Source organism: Ylistrum balloti, unplaced genomic scaffold, assembly GCF_031769215.1.
Source record: "Ylistrum balloti isolate Yb309-2 unplaced genomic scaffold, AGI_CSIRO_Ybal_v1 Utg370230, whole genome shotgun sequence".
Taxonomy (NCBI): Eukaryota; Metazoa; Mollusca; class Bivalvia; order Pectinida; family Pectinidae; genus Ylistrum; species Ylistrum balloti.
This window is the reverse complement of record NW_026782190.1, coordinates 1,748,459-1,768,398: the sequence shown is the minus strand read 5'-3', so window position 1 is coordinate 1,768,398 and position 19,940 is coordinate 1,748,459. Positions and strand designations below refer to the sequence as shown.

Below are 19,940 nucleotides of genomic sequence, written 5' to 3'. Positions count from 1 at the left end.
ACCATGTTAATTATCATCACATATATCTACGTTTCTTTTGTAATGGTATAAAATAAAAACACAAAAAACTTCTTCTATGGATATTTATGAGTTTCTATGATATATTGAAGATTGGATTGGACTGTACGTTATATACGATTTTTTTCATTGTCTTCAAGGATATTAAGAACATATCGAATACAACACAAAGTTAGTGTCATTATGTCAACAATTTTATTTTTCAGGACACACTGCCAAATTAACAATACATAAAGATATAATAACATTACAAACATGTTAAAACTACAAAAATATGAAAAGAAATATTTACAAACTGAAAAAAGCATTCCAAAATTACAAGAGAAATTACTTATTTTTATGATTGAAGTGGATCCATTTATCTATATTAAAATAATATAATATAGAAATGTATTCTCCCTAAGTCCTAAGATATGTATAATGTTCACAAGAGTTAGTTCTCCTGACTCAATAATATATTTATAATTGTATAAAAAATCTAACGTGCTCAGCCTATACCCCTCGGTACACATTTAAATTCCAGGCTCACGACTATTTGGTTCGCAGTTCGTAACAATATAATTTCGTATACCAGCTTTTGTAAGAAAAGAAATAGATACATTGTGAAATACTGATACATTTTCTTTACGTCTACAATCATTTGAAGTCAATCTTTTTTGACCTAAATGAGGCATAATGGTCTGTGCAAGAAGCAAAATTCATATTTTCCAAATCCTGGCCGTCTTAAGATATTCTAATGAGATTTTTTCGTCGACAGTCTATTTCTGAGGTATATCCGAGTCCTCTTCGGTCAAGAAAACGCTCTCTCATAACCTGAATACAAAGAATAGGTTAGTCATTTATAGATTAAAATTCATATTTCATTAATATCAAAACAAAAACCTGATACTTTTACATACTTGTATTTTTTTACATGAAACATTGTATACTCTCGTGTGATTGTCAAATACTCTACCATTCTGTTCAGAGTCCCAGTACAACTGTACAACAACTCGTATCTTTGCTCCCAAATTTATTTTATCATGAACACCATTGCAAAAAAGTTAAGGGCTGCGTAATATCTGGATAATACTATCAATCACTATTGTTTTTTCCTATCGGTGTCGGCGATGACAACGGGATGAATTCCATTCTCGGCGATTGACTAACTGATAATGAATAGTTAAGTAAACCAAATATGGTTAAAAACGACATCTACTTACAATGTATCTATGTTATCATGGAAAGGCTGACAGAACATTCAGTGAATATGTTTTTAAATTATGAAAATTAACATGCATTTTATTACGATAGTTTTCAAAAATCTAGCTGCAGCAGACATAACTGTATGGATTTCCTTTAAATTGAATAAAAACTTTTGTATCATAACTATGTCACTTAATGTTAGCTTTTTCCTGTCATGTAATGTCAAGAAATATGTGTATAATCCAAAATACAAATTAGTGTGAAGGAAGATGTACATTAAGTGGCTGTATCGGTGTGTAAGGACCTACGCTGGGTAGTCTGTATCAGTGTGTATACGACCTGTGCTGGGTAGTCTGTATCGATGTGAATAGGACGTGTGCTGTGTAGTCTGTTTCGGTGTGTATAGGACCTGTGCTGGATAGTCTGTATCAGTGTATATAGGACCTGTACTGGGTAGTCTGTATCGATGTGAATAGGACGTGTGCTGTGTAGTCTGTTTCGGTGTGTATAGGACCTGTGCTGGATAGTCTGTATCAGTGTATATAGGACCTGTACTGGGTAGTCTGTATCGATGTGAATAGGACGTGTGCTGTGTAGTCTGTATCAGTGTATATAGGACCTGTACTGGGTAGTCTGTATCAGTGTGTATAGGACCTGTGCTGGGTAGTCTGTATCGCTGTGTATAGGACGTGTGCTGGGTAGTCTGTATCGGTGTGTATAGGACCTGTGCTGGGTAGTCTGTATCAGTGTATATAGGACCTGTGCTGGGTAGTCTGTATCAGTGTGTATAGGACCTGTGCTGGGTAGTCTGTATCGGTGTGTATAGGACCTGTGCTGGGTAGTCTGTATCAGTGTGTATAGGACCTGTGCTGGGTAGTCTGTATCATTGTGTATAGGACCTGTGCTGGGTAGTCTGTATCAGTGTGTATAGGACCTGTGCTGGGTAGTCTGTATCGCTGTGTATAGGACGTGTGCTGGGTAGTCTGTATCGGTGTGTATAGGACCTGTGCTGAGTAGTCTGTATCATTGTGTATAGGACCTGTATTTGGTAGTCTGTATCATTGTGTATAGGACGTGTGCTTTGTAGTCTGTATCAGTGTGTATAGGACCTGTGCTGGGTAGTCTGTATCGATGTGAATAGGACGTGTGTTGTGTAGTCTGTATCATTGTGTATAGGACGTGTGCTTTGTAGTCTGTATCAGTGTGTATAGGACCTGTGCTGGGTAGTCTGTATCGATGTGAATAGGACGTGTGCTGTGTAGTCTGTATCAGTGTGTATAGGACCTGTGCTGGGTAGTCTGTATCGCTGTGTATAGGACGGGTGCTGAGTAGTCTGTATCATTGTGTATAGGACCTGTATTTGGTAGTCTGTATCATTGTGTATAGGACGTGTGCTTTGTAGTCTGTATCAGTGTGTATAGGACCTGTGCTGGGTAGTCTGTATCGGTGTGTATAAGACGTATGCTCGGTAGTCTGTATCGGTGTGTATAGGACCTGTGCTGGGTAGTCTGTATCAGTGTGTATAGGACCTGTGCTGGGTAGTCTGTATCAGTGTGTATAGGACCTGTGCTGGGTAGTCTGTATCAGTGTGTATAGGACCTGTGCTGGGTAGTCTGTATCAGTGTGTATAGGACCTGTGCTGTGTAGTCTGTATCGATGTGAATAGGACCTGTGCTGGGTAGTCTGTATTGGTGTGTATAGGACGTGTGCTGGGTAGTCTGTATAAGTGTGTATAGGACCTGTGCTGTGTAGTCTGTATCGGTGTGTATATGACCTGTGCTGGGTAGTCTGTATCATTGTGTATAGGACCTGTGCTGGGTAGTCTGTATAAGTGTGTATAGGACCTGTGCTGGGTAATTTGTATCGATGTGTAGAAGACGTGTGCTGGGTGGTCTGTATCGGTGTGTATAAGACGTATGCTCGGTAGTCAGTATCGGTGTGTAAGGACCTGTGCTGGGTAGTCTGTATCAGTGTGTATAAGACCTGTGCTGTGTAGTCTGTGTCGGTGTGTAAAGGGCGTGTGCTGGATAGTCTGTATCGGTGTGTATAGGATCTGTGCTGGGTAGTCTGTATCAGTGTGTATAGGACGTGTGCTGGGTAGTCTGTATTGGTGTGTATAGGATCTGTGCTGGGTAGTCTGTATCAGTGTGTATAGGACGTGTGCTGGGTAGTCTGTATCGGTGTGTATAGGACCTGTGCTGGGTAGTCTGTGTCGGTGTGTATAGGATCTGTGCTGGGTAGTCTGTATCAGTGTGTATAGGACGTGTGCTGGGTAGTCTCTATCAGTGTGTATAGGACCTGTGCTGGGTAGCCTGTATCAGTGTGTATAGGACCTGTGCTGGGTAATTTGTATCGATGTGTAGAAGACGTGTATTGGGTGGTTTGTATCGGTGTGTATAAGACGTGTGCTCGGTAGTCAGTATCGTTGTGTAAGGACCTGTGCTGGGTAGTCTGTATCAGTGTGTATAAGACCTGTGCTGTGTAGTCTGTGTCGGTGTGTAAAGGGCGTGTGCTGGATAGTCTGTATCAGTGTGTATAGGACGTGTGCTGGGTAGTCTGTATTGGTGTGTATAGGATCTGTGCTGGGTAGTCTGTATCAGTGTGTATAGGACGTGTGCTGGGTAGTCTGTATCGGTGTGTATAGGACCTGTGCTGGGTAGTCTGTGTCGGTGTGTATAGGATCTGTGCTGGGTAGTCTGTATCAGTGTGTATAGGACGTGTGCTGGGTAGTCTCTATCAGTGTGTATAGGACCTGTGCTGGGTAGCCTGTATCAGTGTGTTTAAGACTTGTGCTGGCTAGAAAACGATGAAATGGAAAGGTGGTGTTTTTTTCAGCAGCACAATATTGAAAAGCAACATTAATGGTGATTACTTCAATAGAACTAAACCTTGATGAAAATGAAATTGTATTTGCTTCGTTTTAATTTGTCATTCATGTAAATATTAGAAATGCGAACGAACTTACGGCAGAAATAGGGAGATGTTTTGTAAAAATGCTTATTCTTCGACATTTTGTAATGATTTGTCACATTGAAGACCCACAAATCTTTATTTAGAAACTGCGTTCCTTTTGACAATGGGTCCAAGTGTGAGCTGATCATGACATGCATGTAAGATTACGTTTACTTACACAAACATATTTACAATAATGCATTACTGCTGCTAAAAATGTAATATTTTCGTGTATTTTGTCCCAGCCGCTCTATGGGATTTCGTCATGCATGTTGCGTAGAATTTAAATTAGGTGTATTGACGCTGCGTAGAATTCAAATCATGTGTGTTAATGCTGTGTTGGGGTTTAATTCCTGGGTGTTGGTGCTTTGTTGGCTTTAATTCATATCTGTTGATGCTGTGTTGGAATTTAATTCCTTTGTGTGTTGATGCTGTGTTGGGGTTTAATTCCTGTGTGTTGATGCTGTGTTGGGGTTTAATTCCTGTGTGTTGATGTTTTGTTGGGGTGTAATTCCTGTGTGTTGATGCTGTGTTGGGGTTTAATTCCTGTGTGTTGATGCTGTGTTGGGGTTTAATTCCTGTGTGTTGATGCTGTGTTGGGGTTTAATTCCTGTGTGTTGATGCTGTGTTGGGGTTTAATTCCTGTGTGTTGATGTTGTGTTGGGGTTTAATTCCTGTGTGTTGATGCTGTGTTGGGGTTTAATTTCTGTGTGTTGATGTTGTGTTGGGGTTTAAATCCTGTGTGTTGATGTTGTGTTGGGGTTTAATTCCTGTGTTGTGGTTTAATTCCTTTGTGTTGATGCTGTGTTGGGGTTTACTTACTGTTTGTTGATGTTGCTTTGCGATTTGGCCAGGTTTGCAGACGTCTTTTCCCCCCAGTATGATTGTATACCCTGTGTTGGATTTTCCCGTCAGTGTGCTGATATTGTATCATGCGTTTCATGCCAATTGCAAAGTGTAGTGTTGTTACCTTTGGATTTTGTCAGAGTTTTTTAAACATGGTTGTATTTGTAATTTCACGTGTAATTAACAATGCTGTTTACTAATGTCCATGATGTTTTGTTCTTGTATGCAAACGCTAATATCTGCTCTGTCCTGTTATTCCACAAACACATAGAATATAATTTCATATTACACAACCATATGTATACTGAAGTCGAAAACAGTGTGACGAGATGGTATACAGATTATAGACCACAATATTTTCGACCTTAGTTGACATAGGTTTATAGTGCAATTGTAAACATTAGTCGATTCCTGACCATCTCGTGCACTTCGTACGTCAGTGCTAGTACGTTCCACACTGGTCATTTGGTCATGAAGGTGGCCGTGAAGTCATCAAAATATTACACTTTAATCTGATACTGGTTGTGCAGAAAGAACTTCTATTTTATTGACATTACCAACCTGAAGAGAATGTTCCGAAATATTACTCAAACATATTGTGTGTTAGTGTAGATATGAAAAAAGTATTTATCTCCACATTTGATAAATATATGCATAAGAACACAATGAAATGAGCCCAGTTACGAAGCGTATACTGGTTATCATTTACACATATCTACATTAATATCTTTTAGAAAATTCATCTGAAAAGACTAGAATTCGTGTTCTTCATATTAATATGTAGAGTTTCCAGCATTAAATTTGATATTTACTTATAAATAAACTCACATATATAACAATCATAAATCAACATTTAAAAATAGTTTTTCTCTATCTGCTGAAGCTGCGGTGAATATTACGTCACTATAGAAATTATAGAAACTGTCAGCCAATCACAATTTGTATATTACATCGGAAAGATAAGGTATTAAGGCCAAATTGATCGCATTTCTCACCTGAGTTGAGCTGTGGCGCGCTCCATGTAATACACACGAAAACTGAATAAGCAGCATGAAGCGTACTGCGGTAGTGCTACTTTCTATTCTGATAGGGTGTTTTCAGGTAGGTTAACACAGTTCTTCTCTCAGTATGCCATTCATTAACGCATTATTAGCTTTATTGTATGATAAATGCATCGTTTATTACATTTCTGCTTTTGAAATGTAGGAATTTACAAATGAGATGCAAACTTATAGCATCACTACTGAATATAAATATACTCGTTCTTAATATTTTTGAGAAATAGATATTCTTTCATACTCGTTGAATATTAATTATATTAAACAGGAAACCATTAAATATTATCTATTGATCAACTTGCTAAACACTTACAGCATCATTGCAGTGACGATATGATAAATAGAATATCATCACATTAACTTTTCAAGTGATTATATAACTTTTGTTGTTTTGACAACCAGAGCGATGCTTTCTAATCACTGCATTGAAATTCGCCTGCCGATTTTCCTGTCCCGACACCAATGCATATCCAATATTTACGTTGTATATTTCTGTTTTTCTCTCATTTGGTATATAATATAGTTTTGTAACTGACTCAGATAACAGCGAAAAATGGTAAAGTTAAACGTAAAGCAGCTTACTCAAAATGGCGATGTCTTGTTGTCAAGCGTAACGTCAAATTATCTGCCATCAGAGAGCGCGATAATAATTACTGGACTCTTATGAAAAGCAGAATTCTATGTATGAATCGGCTTTTCTCAATTGGTTTTCCTTCAAAATGTAAAAAAGATGGTTTTCCTTAAAACAAAATACTTTACTCGTAAAAAATATGATATTAAACGGGTGATCATTCAATATTATATATGCTGTCATCAAACAAGCAATATATGAGACTTTAAAGCGCATTATAACTTTTTCAAACAAAAAATATCATCATTAAGCCCTAAAAAATCTTTACCATTACTTTAGTTAAAAGATTTATAGTGCATAATGCTGAAGTAATTTAAAGTACTAGTGACTCAATCTAACACCCCACCCAGCAGGAGTTTAAAGTTTTTGCCCTATCGTACCCCGCTCGGAAACCCCACCCAGCGGGATTTTAATATGATTAACCTATCGTTCCCCGCTCGGACACCCCACTTAACAGTTGAAAGTGATTACCGTATCGTTCACCGCGCGGGTACCCGATCCAACAGTTTAAAGTGGTGATTAACCTATCATTCCCCGCTCGGACACCACACTTAACAGTTGTAAGTGATTACCCTATCGTTCACCGCGCGGGTACCCGACCCAACAGTTTAAAGTGATTAACCTATCATTCCCCGCTCGGAAACCCCACCCAGCAGGATTTTAAAGTGATTAACCTATCGTTCCCCGCGCGGGTACCCGACCCAACAGTTTAAAGTGATTAACCTATCATTCCCCGCTCGTGAACCCCACCCAGCAGGATTTTAAAGTGATTAACCTATTGTTCCCCGCTCGGACACCCCACTTAACAGTTGTAAGTGATTACCCTATCGTTCACCGCGCGGGTACCCGACCCAACAGTTTAAAGTGATTAACCTATTATTCCCCGCTCGTGAACCCCACCCAGCAGGATTTTAAAGTGATTAACCTATTGTTCCCCGCTCGGACACCCCACTTAACAGTTGTAAGTGATTACCCTATCGTTCACCGCGCGGGTACCCGACCCAACAGTTTAAAGTGATTAACCTACCATTCCCCGCTCGGACACCCCACTTAACAGTTGAAAGTGATTACCTTATCGTTCACCGCGCGGGTACCCGACCCAACAGTTTAAAGTGATTAACCTATCCTTCCCCGCTCAGATACCCGATCCAACAGTTCTGTCTGTTGATACTGTGTTGGGGTTTAATTCCTTTGTTTTGATGTTGTGTTGAGGCTTAATTCCTGTGTGTTGATGCTGTGTCGGGGTTTAATTCATTTGTGTTGATGCTGTGTTGGGGTTTAATTCCTGTTTGTTGATGCTGTGTTGGGATTTGTCCTGGTTTGCAGACGTCTTGTTTTTACCCCAATGTGTTTGAATATCCTGTGTTGGATTTTTCGCTCAGTGTCCTGACATTGTATCGTGTGTTTCATGCTATGCCAATGGCAAAGTGTAGTGTTGTAACCTTTGGATTTTGTCAGAGTTTTTTAAACATGGTTGTATTTGTAATTTCACGTATTATTAACACTGTTGTTTACTAATGCCCATGATGTTTTGTTCTTGTATGCAAACGCTAATATCTGCTTTGTCCTGTCATTCCACAAACATATAGAATATAAGTTCGTATGGCACAACCATATGTACACTAAAGTCGCAAACAGTGTGACGAGATGGTATACAGATCATAGACCACAATTTTTTCGACCTATTTACATGGGTTTATAGTGCAATTGAAAATATTGGTCGATTCCTGGCAATCTCGTGCACTTCTTACGTTATTGCTAGTACGTTCCACACTGGTCATTTGGTCATGAAGGTGGCCGTGAAGTCATCAAAACATTACACTTTAATCTGATACTGGTTGTGCAGAAAGAACTTCTATTTTATTGACATTACCAACCTGAAGAGAATGTTCCGAAATATTACTCAAACATATTGTGTGTTAGTGTAGATATGAAAAAAGTATTTATCTCCACATTTGATAAATATATGCATAAGAACACAATGAAATGAGCCCAGTTACGAAGCGTATACTGGTTTCCATCTACACATATCTACATTAATATCTTTTAGAAAATTGATCTGAAAAGACTAGATTTCGTGTTCTTTATATTAAGATGTAGAGTTTCCAGCATTAAATTTGGTATTTACTTATAAATAAACTCACATATATAACAATCTTAAATCAACATTTGAAAATAGATTTTCTCTATCTGCAATTCAGTAACAATTATACATCTAAGGGTACATATATTCATATCTAAATTTCCTGTTAATTGATGAACCATTCGTTCATCACTTTACCTTATATAATTATCTCTATATGCAGTGTAATACAGTCAGATATTTCGACTATGAAGATGATATATTCATGCATGCTTGTATCTCCAGATTGACATGGAAACTTTTGTGAATATATTTTGGTATATACATTCACATCAGTATAATCAATGGCAGATATTTCTCTACATAAATTGTCATTCCTCGTTAGTATATATTATGTTGCTGTGGATAATGCGAGGTTTGGTTTCATGTACTTTACATGTAATGAAAACGTAAATATGATTGTGTTTATCACCAGACTTAGATCCGGTTTTGAAAACACTTGTAAGAAGCGCGTTATCAGACTGATATGAAATCTAGATGGGCGATATTTTCTCTCATAAATTTTTAATACAGTGAACCTGCGGTGAATATTACATCACCATAGAAATTATAGAAACTGTCAGCCAATCACATTTTGTATATTACATCGGAAAGATAAGGTATTAAGGCCAAATTGATCGCATTTCTCACCTGAATTGAGCTGTGGCGCGCTCCATGTAATACACACGTATATTGAATAAGCAGCATGAAGCGTACTGCGGTAGTGCTACTTTCTATTCTGATAGGGTGTTTTCAGGTAGGTAAACAAAGTATTCCATTCATTCACGCATCATTAGCTTTATTGTATAATAAATGTATCGTTTATTATATTCTGCTTTTGAAATATAGAAATTTACAAATGAGATACAAACTTATAGCATCACTACTGAATATGAATATATTCATTCGTTCTTAATACTTTCGAGAAATAGATATTCCTTCATACTCGTTGAATATTAATTATATTAAACTGGAAACCATTACATAATCTCTATTGATCAACTTGCTAAACACTTACAGCATCACTGCAGTGATGATATGATAAATATAATATCATTATATTAACTTTTCAAATGATAATATAAGTTTTGTTGTTTTGACAACCAGAGCAATGCTTTCTAATCACTGCATTGAAATTCGCCTGCCGATTTTCCTGTAATGACACCAATGCATATCCAACATTTACGTTGTATATTTCTGTTATTCTCTCATTTGGTATATAAAATAGTTTTTTAAGCGATTCAGATAACAGCGAAAAATGGTAAAGTAAAACGTAAAGCAGCTTACTCAAAATGGCGATGTCTTGTTGTCAAGCGTAACGTCAAATTATCTGCCATCAGAGAGCGCGATAATAATTACTGGACTTTTAAAAAAAAGCAGAATTTTGTTTGAATCGGCTTTTCTCAATTGTTTTCCCTTCAAAATGTAAAAAGACGATTTTCCTTAAAATCAAATACTTCACTTGTGAAAAATATGATATCAAACGGGCGATCATTCAATATTCTCTATGTTGTCATAAAACAAGCAATATAGGAGACTTTAAAGTGCATTATAGCGTTTTCAAGCAAAAAAATATCATCATTGAGCGCTAAAACTCTTTATCATTACTTTAGTTAAAAGATTTATAGGGCATAATGCTGAAGTAATTTGAAGTACTAGTAACTCAATCTAACACCCCACCCAGCAGGAGTTTAAAGTTTTTGCACTATCGTTCCCCGCTCGTGAACCCCACCCAGCGGGATTTTAATGTGATTAACCTATCGTTCCCCGCTCGGATACCCGACCCAACAGTTAAAAGTGATTACACTATCGTCCCCCGAGCGGACATCCCACCCAGCAGGATTCTCATTCCCCGCTCGGACACCTCACTCAACAGTTTAAAGTGATTACTCTATCATTCCCCGCTCGGACCTCCCACCCAGCTGGAGTTTAAAGTAATTACCCTATCGTTCCCCACTCGGACACCTCACTCAACAGTTTAAGGACACCTCACTCAACAGTTTAAAGTAACCCTATCGTTCCCCGAGCGGACTCCCCACTCAGCAGGATTTTAAAGTGAGTACACTCTCATTCCCCGCTCGGACACCTCACTCAACAGTTGAAAGTAACTCTATCGTTCTCCGATCTTCTGGTCCTACGGGGGCCCCTATCACGCATGAATCCTTCAGACCAATTTCGGACAAAGTTAATCATTCCTACAGAAGAAGAATTTGAAAGAACTTACTTCATTTCCCTTTCTTCCACAAAGATGCTTCAGACCAAATTTGGTCACGTAGTTTCTTTATGACCAGTAGTATTTTAGATAGGATATGATTGTATAGTACAACCCTCTTTTTTTGTTTAGGTTGTAAGCATGCTGCCGGTTTTAAACGAAGACTTCCTGGAAATATTGGAACGTAAGTTTATAATTATTTTTCGTAATTTCTGGTGATGAAACAGCACCAGACGTTAGTAAACCAATGCGTTTGAACGTTAACAAGATATAAGTAATTACTATTCTGTATTGTAATGGTGTCACAAGTTAATTAACTGTTGTGTGATAACATGGTGTCTGTAGTTACTGAACTTTTGTGTATTGTAATGGTGTCACAAGTCAATTAACTGTTGTGTGATAACATGGTGTCTGTAGTTAGTGAACATTTGTGTATTGTAATGGTGTCACAAGTTAATTAACTGTTGTGTGATAACATGGTGTCTGTAGTTAGTGAACTTTTGTGTATTGTAATGGTGTCACAAGTTAATTAACAGTTGTGTGATATCATGTTGTCTGTAGTTAGTGAACTTTTGTGTATTGTAATGGTGTCACAAGTTAATTAACTGTTGTGTGATTACATGTTGTCTGTAGTTAGTGAACTTTTGTGTATTGTAATGGCGTTACAAGTTAACTGTTGTGTGATAACATGGTGTCTGTAGTTAGTTAACTTTTGTGTATTGTAATGGTGTCACAAGTTAATTAACTGTTGTGTGATATCATGTTGTCTGTTTTGTGTAGTTAGTGAACTTTTGTGTATTGTTATGGTGTCACAAGTTAATTAACAGTTGTGTGATTACATGTTGTGTGATATCTGTAGTTAGTGAACTTTTGTGTATTGTAATGGTGTTTAATTAACTGTTGTGTGAGTTAACTGTTGTGTGATAACATGGTGTCTGTAGTTAGTTAACTTTTGTGTATTGTAATGGTGTCACAAGTTAATTAACTGTTGTGTGATATCATGTTGTCTGTAGTTAGTGAACTTTTGTGTATTGTTATGGTGTCACAAGTTAATTAACAGTTGTGTGATTACATGTTGTCTGTAGTTAGTGAACTTTTGTGTATTGTAATGGTGTTACTAGTTAACTGTTGTGTGATAACATGGTGTCTGTAGTTAGTGAACTTTTGTGTATTGTAATGGTGTCACAAGTTAATTAACTGTTGTGTGATAACATGGTGTCTGTAGTTAGTGAACTTTTGTGTATTGTAATGGTGTCACAAATTAATTAATTGTTGTGTGATAACATGGTGTGTGTAGTTAGTGAACTTTTGTGTATTGTAATGGTGTCACAGGTTAATTAAATGTTGTGTGATAATATGGTGTCTGTAGTTCGTGAATTTTTGTGTATTGTAATGGTGTCACAAGTTAATTAACTGTTGTGTGATAACATGGTGTCAGTAGTTAGTTAACTGTTGTGTGGTTTGATGGTGTCAGAAGTTAGTTAAATGTTGTTCGGTGTAATGGTGTTAGAAGTTAAAGTAACTAATGTGTGAGGAGGTGTCTTTAGTTAGTGAACTGTTTAGTGTTGTAATGGTGTCAGAGGTTAGTAATTTATTGTATGTAAACATGCTGACAATAATTAGTGAACTATTATGAGATAACATGTTGTCATTAGTTGTGTGATTAGGTGTCTGTAGTTAGTTAACTATTGTGTGTTTTAATGGTGTCATAATTCTAGTATATACATATATTGACAGGCGAACTGGATCAAATATTGGAAAAAAGAAGCCATCATAATGATTCTTTGTCATCATCATCATCATCATCATCAGAGGAGGAGGAGGAGGATTATTTAGGGAGTTCGACATCAGGATTTCCTTATATTAAAGGTCCAGAGAGTTTCACGGACAGGATCGCCATTGTTGGGGCGGGGCCGTCTGGTGTGCACATGGCACTGAAACTTAAGGTACATCATGGACGCATAATCCGTTCCACAAGGGTACTGGTGGGAATTGTAGAAGGCTAACTTCACATCAATTTATTTATCTTTAAACTACCATAATGGATAATGTGCACTCAACTATCGACTGATCAAACATTTCTTTAAGGCCACTTCGCATCCATCAGGCGTGTGAATAAGCCCATTCATCACGATCTAGTATATCAATTTTAGGTGTTTTTAATAAAGATGTCAGGTAAACAAACTAAAATCAAGAAACAGATCCTTTTAAAAAAAACCTTTCAACTTCGGTAGAGAAATATTGGGGAATATCTTTAATGCGTAAAATGAATGATCAGCTGAATATTTATCGTGTTTTCTAAAAATGAAGAAATGTTATCATCCGTGTCATGATTAACATTATTCATGTTAAAGTTATACTCACGAAAATTACTTGACAACTGAAGCGTATTGAAATCGTAAAAATTATTACCTGAATCAACACATCAACTACTCACCACAAAATATAGTCTGTTCACAAAATGACATCTTAAGCCTTTAACCTATCAGTATAAGTACTTATATTCTTGTTATGATAAACCTCGGGGATCCGGTTGTGTCTACCACTTAAAGATTGTACAAAACATACACATGTCAACATTGATCAAGAAATGGGTCGTTTCAATGAGGTTTTGGACTATTTATAATTTACTGATGTTAGCAAGACACCTTGAAACTTAAAATACGTACACCTGTATTATTTGACTGTGAGGTCTCTAGTGACTACCTGTAGTTTATGGTGTATAATGGGGAACAGACTTTGACGTCAGAGATTAAACAAATTTTCGAAAATTCTATTTACATCATTTTTTTGCTAATATCTTATCAGTCATTTATGACTGAAAATAATAATAACTAAAATGAAAGGTTCTTTAGCTATATATACACTCAGATATATTCCATTGGGATTAATCTTTCCTCTTGACAACAGCTAGTTGAATAGTAACCTTTGAACTAGTAGCAGAACTAGCTAGTAGGAACAACACCATCCCTTGATACGTCACAATGCACTTTTTGATGAAGGAACTATTTCTACTTCATGTTATGTGCTAAAATAGCAAGGAAATTCATTTTTACCATCTTTAAATCTTTAATTGCCCATGTTTAACGAAGATTTAATAGACACTCTTACGTATATTACATTTTCATGTGAAATTTTATTGTGTTGTATATAGCGAGTACTTCATGAACTGTCGTTTAAAGATTTTCACCAAGTAATCATAGGCGCTGCTGCAAAAACCGTTCCGTGTCGAAATGAATTAACCAAACGTGAATGTATGTTCTCTGATATTAATATACTTTTATTGTAGTAGTGCTGAAGTTTGGTAAAAGTTAAACGCTGCTAGGGGAAAATGCAATTTACATCACTTCAACTTATAAACCCGGTGGTTAGGTGTTATTGCAAATACATTCATCCGAACATAATCTGACGTATAAAATAATTTCAGATGTTGAAGTAACTTCTCATTCATTATTGACCTTTTCAGGATTTGATGTAAATGTAAAATGATGCCTTGGTTTGTTAACATTTTAAGGAAGCTGGATTCTCTGATGTTACTGTGTTTGAGAAGGAAGAAGAAGTAGGCGGAAAATCGAAGACACTTTTGTACCGAGATGTCGTTCATGAAATGGGGACCTGCTATTCCCAGCCAGACTACACGGAACTATACAGACTCCTTGAAACTTACAATGCCGGAGATCTTCGTCCCTTACCTAGTCCTACAGTATGGAGAGGACAAGGTAATTATAAATGAAACAGAAAGGACTTATTTATCATATCATGAATATATTTCTAATGTTAAGAAAGGACTACTTTATTATATCACGAATACATTTCTAATGTTAAGAAAGGACTAATTTATCATATCACAAATATATTTCTAATGTTATCTGTGGATTGGCTGATAACAGAAGAGCGTTGTAAATGTAACACTTGTTATAGGTAGCCAGTGATTACCATAACAACATCACGTGACCAACAATGTGTAGGTGAAATAATATGGTTTTGTTAAGACTGTGGAACGTCTGGGTATATAGGAATGTCTATATTCAAATTTCATATCTGTTGTGGTCAGTATACGGTTTCTACATCCAAATGTTCTGCACTCAACTGGGTTTTGTTAAAACAAATTATTTTGCGGGACATTCCATTTCCAAAATTACAGGCAAAATGCACTCACTTGTTTTATCGTAAATTCTCCCGACGATGATGATATCTTTATAATTACAGATAAACTGACATCCATCCAGAACATGCTTGCTCCTGCAGCTGAACACTTGCCCGATGCTTCCCTGTTGGAAATCAAAGACGAGTTCATGAAAGCTATACATAGGTACTTGGACGTACATAATGATCTGTTTGGAAATTACGAAGGGGAATTGATGCCACGCCCGTCTAGATATACTCTAAAGCATGACCTTAACATGACATTATTAGAATTCATGACAAAACATAATGTAGATATTCTCGCAAACCTTTTTCTGCAGATACAAACAATTCAGGGCTATGGGCATTTAGACGAAATTCCAGCTTTGTATGGGTTGACATGGATGACTTCGAACTTTTTACTAAACCTCCTGAAACCTCCAGAAGGTGAACTCTCGGCTGTCAAAATACTAAGTAAAGGTTATCAAACGTTATGGAAGGAAATAGTAGACCAGGAAAATATCAACGTTCGATATTCATCTCCAGTAAGAAAGATATATCGGCGGAAGAAAGAGAATCGCCGCAAGGGTGGCAAGCGTCGTGCGGCGTTCGAGATACACTATGATGACCGGACTGGCTTTAGAAAGGGAGAGCCTTTTGACTTCCTTGTATTGACACCGGAAATGAAACTGCTTTCAGATTTAGATATCATCGACTTCAACGACGAGGAGATGAATCTTTTCGAGAGAATGAACCATCATTACTACGCAACAACGCTAGTAGACACCACATACGGGACAAATAGAGGTTTCACACCGCAAAGCTTCTTCGCTGATAATACAGAATCCAAAGTCGACGGGAAGGTGTGGGGGAAAAGAGACTCCTATAACAGCCTAGTATATAACGTGGGAAAACAATACACCGACGGATTGGTTCCTGGGGCTCCTGATGGAAGGTTCGAGCAAACATCCGTATATTATCAATTCTCAAAATCATTGCCGGAGAAAGAAGATCTGTTGGAGGAGTTGGTTGACCATATTCGTCAGAGGGAAAATGCAGAAGTTGTTAATATTCTGGATACCAATGTATGGGATTACTTTCCACAGTTTTCTGTTAAGGACATAGCGTCAGGAATAACTTGGGATATCTTTGACATGCAAGGGAAGTACGGTATTTGGTATGCTGGATCCTCTGTTTACTTTGAATCCGTTAAGTCGGTGCTGGAGTACAACAATCTCATATTCCGACAATACCGCCTACCGGAGTCGGAATAGTGCATAAACTTGTATATCGAAGTTAGCTAGAACCACAACGAGATCCAGCAAAACATGTCGATCAATAGTAAACCATTTCTGATGACAAAATAGGATATGGTCCCTAACGAAGAAGTACTTTAGTACAATACATGTCCATTTCATGGAAATATTTAAAAAACAAAAAAAAAAATAAAAAAATAAAAAAATTCAGTATCCGTTATATTTAACCCTCCTGGATTTTATTGCTATATCCGCTACAACCTATTTGTAACATAACCCATCAATTATATAATGTAGGGTTCTTTTAAGGAGAGATCTCCTTGTCGCACCTTGTGACTACCTCACTGAACAACATACAAGAGGCCCATCATATGTCATTCAGACAAATTAGGGTAAAGTGTTCTTGCAGGATAACATCAACATTACAGACCAGCCCACTTCTCAGTTCAGAAGGAGAACAAACAGACGTGGAATGGAACGTTTGATCTTTCTTCGTAATCTAATTATTTGACCTTATGCCCTATATCTGATATTTCATTGCTGTTACGCTACAATTAGAGTTTAACCATTGTTTCCCGTGCTTCTCCATACATACTTATCATATCAATAAAAAATACATAAAACAGTTTCCTGTTCTGTTATCTATGGACACAAATTATGATTATTATGTATCTAAAGAATCTCGACTTACACAGTCACAACATATTTTAACTGATATAATTTATTCACATGGTGAATGGACCTTGTTTGAATATTCCTGTATAATAATCTACAAACTGATGTCAGTCGTTCGGGATAAGATATCAAATATTACAAGGAAATGTACATGATCGATTCTCAATGAGTTTGTGGTCTTTAGTTTAATCCTGCAATGGTGTAGTTTACTAAAAAATAGTTTTAATCATGCAATGGAGTGGTTTACTCAAAAATAGTTTTAATCATGCAATGGAGTGGTTTAGTCAAAATGGTTTTAATCATGCAATGGAGTGGTTTACTCAAAAATAGTTTTAATCATGCAATGGAGAGGTTTACTCAAAAAGTTTTAATCATGCAATGGAGTGGTTTAGTCAGAATGGTTTTAATCAAAAAAACAGTTTTAATCATTAATCATGCAATGGAGTGGTTTACTCAAAAATAGTTTTAATCATGCAATGGAGTGGTTTAGTCAAAAATAGTTTTAATCATGCAATGGAGTGGTTTACTCAAAAATAGTTTTAATTATGCAATGGAGTGGTTTAGTCAAAATAGTTTTAATCATGCAATGGAGTGGTTTAGTCAAAAATAGTTTTCATCCTGTATTGGTTTTGCCCGAAGTAGTTTAATGCTGCAATGGCGTTGTTTAGTAAAAACAAGAAGAAAATACCAACATAATCATAATTAAAATTCAAGCAATAAAACAAAGACAAAATATAAACAAAAGAAATATTTACATAGAGACACCTGAATAGTACAAGGAGAGTAAAAACAGGTGTTCCGGAAGAGTAAGCGTCTTCTTCTTCATCGACGACACCCTCTGTGTAAACCTTGGCCAATCCAAGTACATTTTTGCAAGTAATGTCACGTTTTCAAATGAGAACAAAGTATAAAACAACGGAACCAACAGACAAATTATCGAGCATCAAGCAGGTTCAGCTTCGATTTTCATTCATTCTTTAATTCCTCTTTTAGAGATACAAAAAATGCGAAAATGCAAAAAAGATAATTACACAATTAAAGCCATAAACTTGGCTCAGTCTCTTGTAATTTTGATAGCGCGTACGCGATCGCGTTAGGATACGCGCTTTATATTCTGTCTTGCGCTGTCAGGTAGGTGTGCGATGCTGCTCTCAGAAATCGAGCGGCCATCATGTGATATTGTCTGTTTTCTTCCACATCTGGGTGGTGACGACCAAATAACATTCGGACAAATCCTTCTTCTTGTTGAGTGTCCAGGGCAAGGAATGTTTGTATTCCACATACATTCAGTATTTCTGTCATAAACGAGTCTCTGACAGCATATGTGACGTCACAATCAGAAACGTAGTGCTGAATGAGATCAGTCATTGATTTCCCACACTTACTACAGTTGTGTTGTTCCTTTTGTGGAGCGTATGTAACAAGCTTTGATACGAAACGAACGCACGCAAGGTCTGCTGTTGTCTCTGGTGCAGACCATAATACATAAGGATATATCTGAGTATGAACCCCACTGAAACGGTCAAAACGCTCGTCGTTTTCCATTCTTTCCCGCCACATTCTAGTTTCCACAGTCTTAATGGCACGGTTAACAAGCAATGCCCATGCTTTTTTGGACGGAAAGTGAATTCGGGTAGTCATATATTTTGTGAGTAGATCAAAGAGATTGTACTTTTTTAGTATCGAGTAGATGTCCGGTATAAATCCTTTTTGGCAAGTGGTGTCTGAGTGAAGGTAAGAGTATAATCGAGTTAAAAACACTTTCTTGGCAAGAATGTCAATGGGAAGTTTAATAAGTCTGTAAAGAAATTGGAGTTTCCGTCGATCTATCTCAGCGGTAATCCGAAATAGACCTACCATACTTTCTGCTATGTCCGAGCGTGTACGTGTGGGGAAATCTTGAAGTTTTTTGCTACAAGATGCTGATATCGTGAGAGTTTATCAATGTCACATTGTCTCATCGTATTCCATGTTTCGCATCCGTAAAGGATGGACGGCATTATAACTTTTTTGTACATACTGACTAGTGTAAGCGGGTTCAAGATTTTATTGGTTGATCTTATACCAAGAATAGAAAACAATGCAGCACGCCCTTTTTTACAACTTTTTTTCTATCTTTCTAGAACATGTCATGTCCTCAGATATCGGTATTCCAAGATGTTCTTGAGTTTCTTTAGTATCCAACTTTGAACCGTTTAGTTTCCAACTGAAGCTGTTGACATCAAATCTGCCACCAAACACCATGGTGCAAGATTCGTTAGAATTAAAGGCAAATTTCCACCGAGTCGAGTAATTTTGACAAATATTAAGGAGCTGCTGAAGAGAACGTGGTGACAAGGCTAGCAGTGTAATATCATCGGCAAGCGCGGGGTTTCCACAGTTTATCGTTGACAGTGGGGCACCGAACTTCGATTCAGAGAGGTTATTCAGGAGATCGTCAATAAATATAAGGTAGTACAATGTGGATAATATCCCTCCCTGTCTCAATCCACGTTTCATGTCCACCCAACGTGAGCGGATCCCGTTGCAAAGGACACAACTTTCAAGGCCGGTATACGTATTCCGGATAATGGTAAGCATTTTCCCATGAATTCCTTTCATTTCAAGTTTTTGCATTAATCATTCGTGCCATACGGTATCAAATGCTTTCTTTATATCAAGGAAAGCGGCGTATACTTTGTTGTGCTTTTCAATATTCGCGTTAAGTGTTTCTTGTAGTATAAAAGAAGCTGTTTGACACCCAAGTAGTTGCTGAAATCCCTGTTGCTGTTCATTTGGGAACGTTGGGTGGTTTTCACCTAGCCATAGTTTAAGTCGTTTATGGATAACGGATTCATACAGTTTGTACATAGCAGGTAGG

The 19,940-nt window shown here is 37.2% G+C and overlaps 2 protein-coding genes across 2 annotated transcripts; one reads left to right on the top strand and one right to left on the bottom strand.

Annotated features, from left to right (window-relative positions):
• The first annotated feature begins 9,518 nt into the window (after nucleotides 1-9,518).
• On the top strand, nucleotides 9,519-16,423 carry LOC132552013 (uncharacterized). The gene is made up of 5 exons (XM_060216157.1): nucleotides 9,519-9,569; nucleotides 11,157-11,208; nucleotides 12,762-12,970; nucleotides 14,539-14,743; nucleotides 15,234-16,423. Exons 1-5 carry the CDS (start codon nucleotides 9,519-9,521, stop codon nucleotides 16,421-16,423), a joined length of 1,707 nt encoding a protein of 568 aa, XP_060072140.1.
• A 2,754-nt stretch (nucleotides 16,424-19,177) lies between these two features.
• Nucleotides 19,178-19,660, bottom strand: LOC132552012 (uncharacterized). Its single transcript, XM_060216156.1, has one exon. The coding sequence runs from the start codon at nucleotides 19,658-19,660 to the stop codon at nucleotides 19,178-19,180; it is 483 nt and encodes a 160-aa protein (XP_060072139.1).
• Nucleotides 19,661-19,940: the final 280 nt, after the last annotated feature.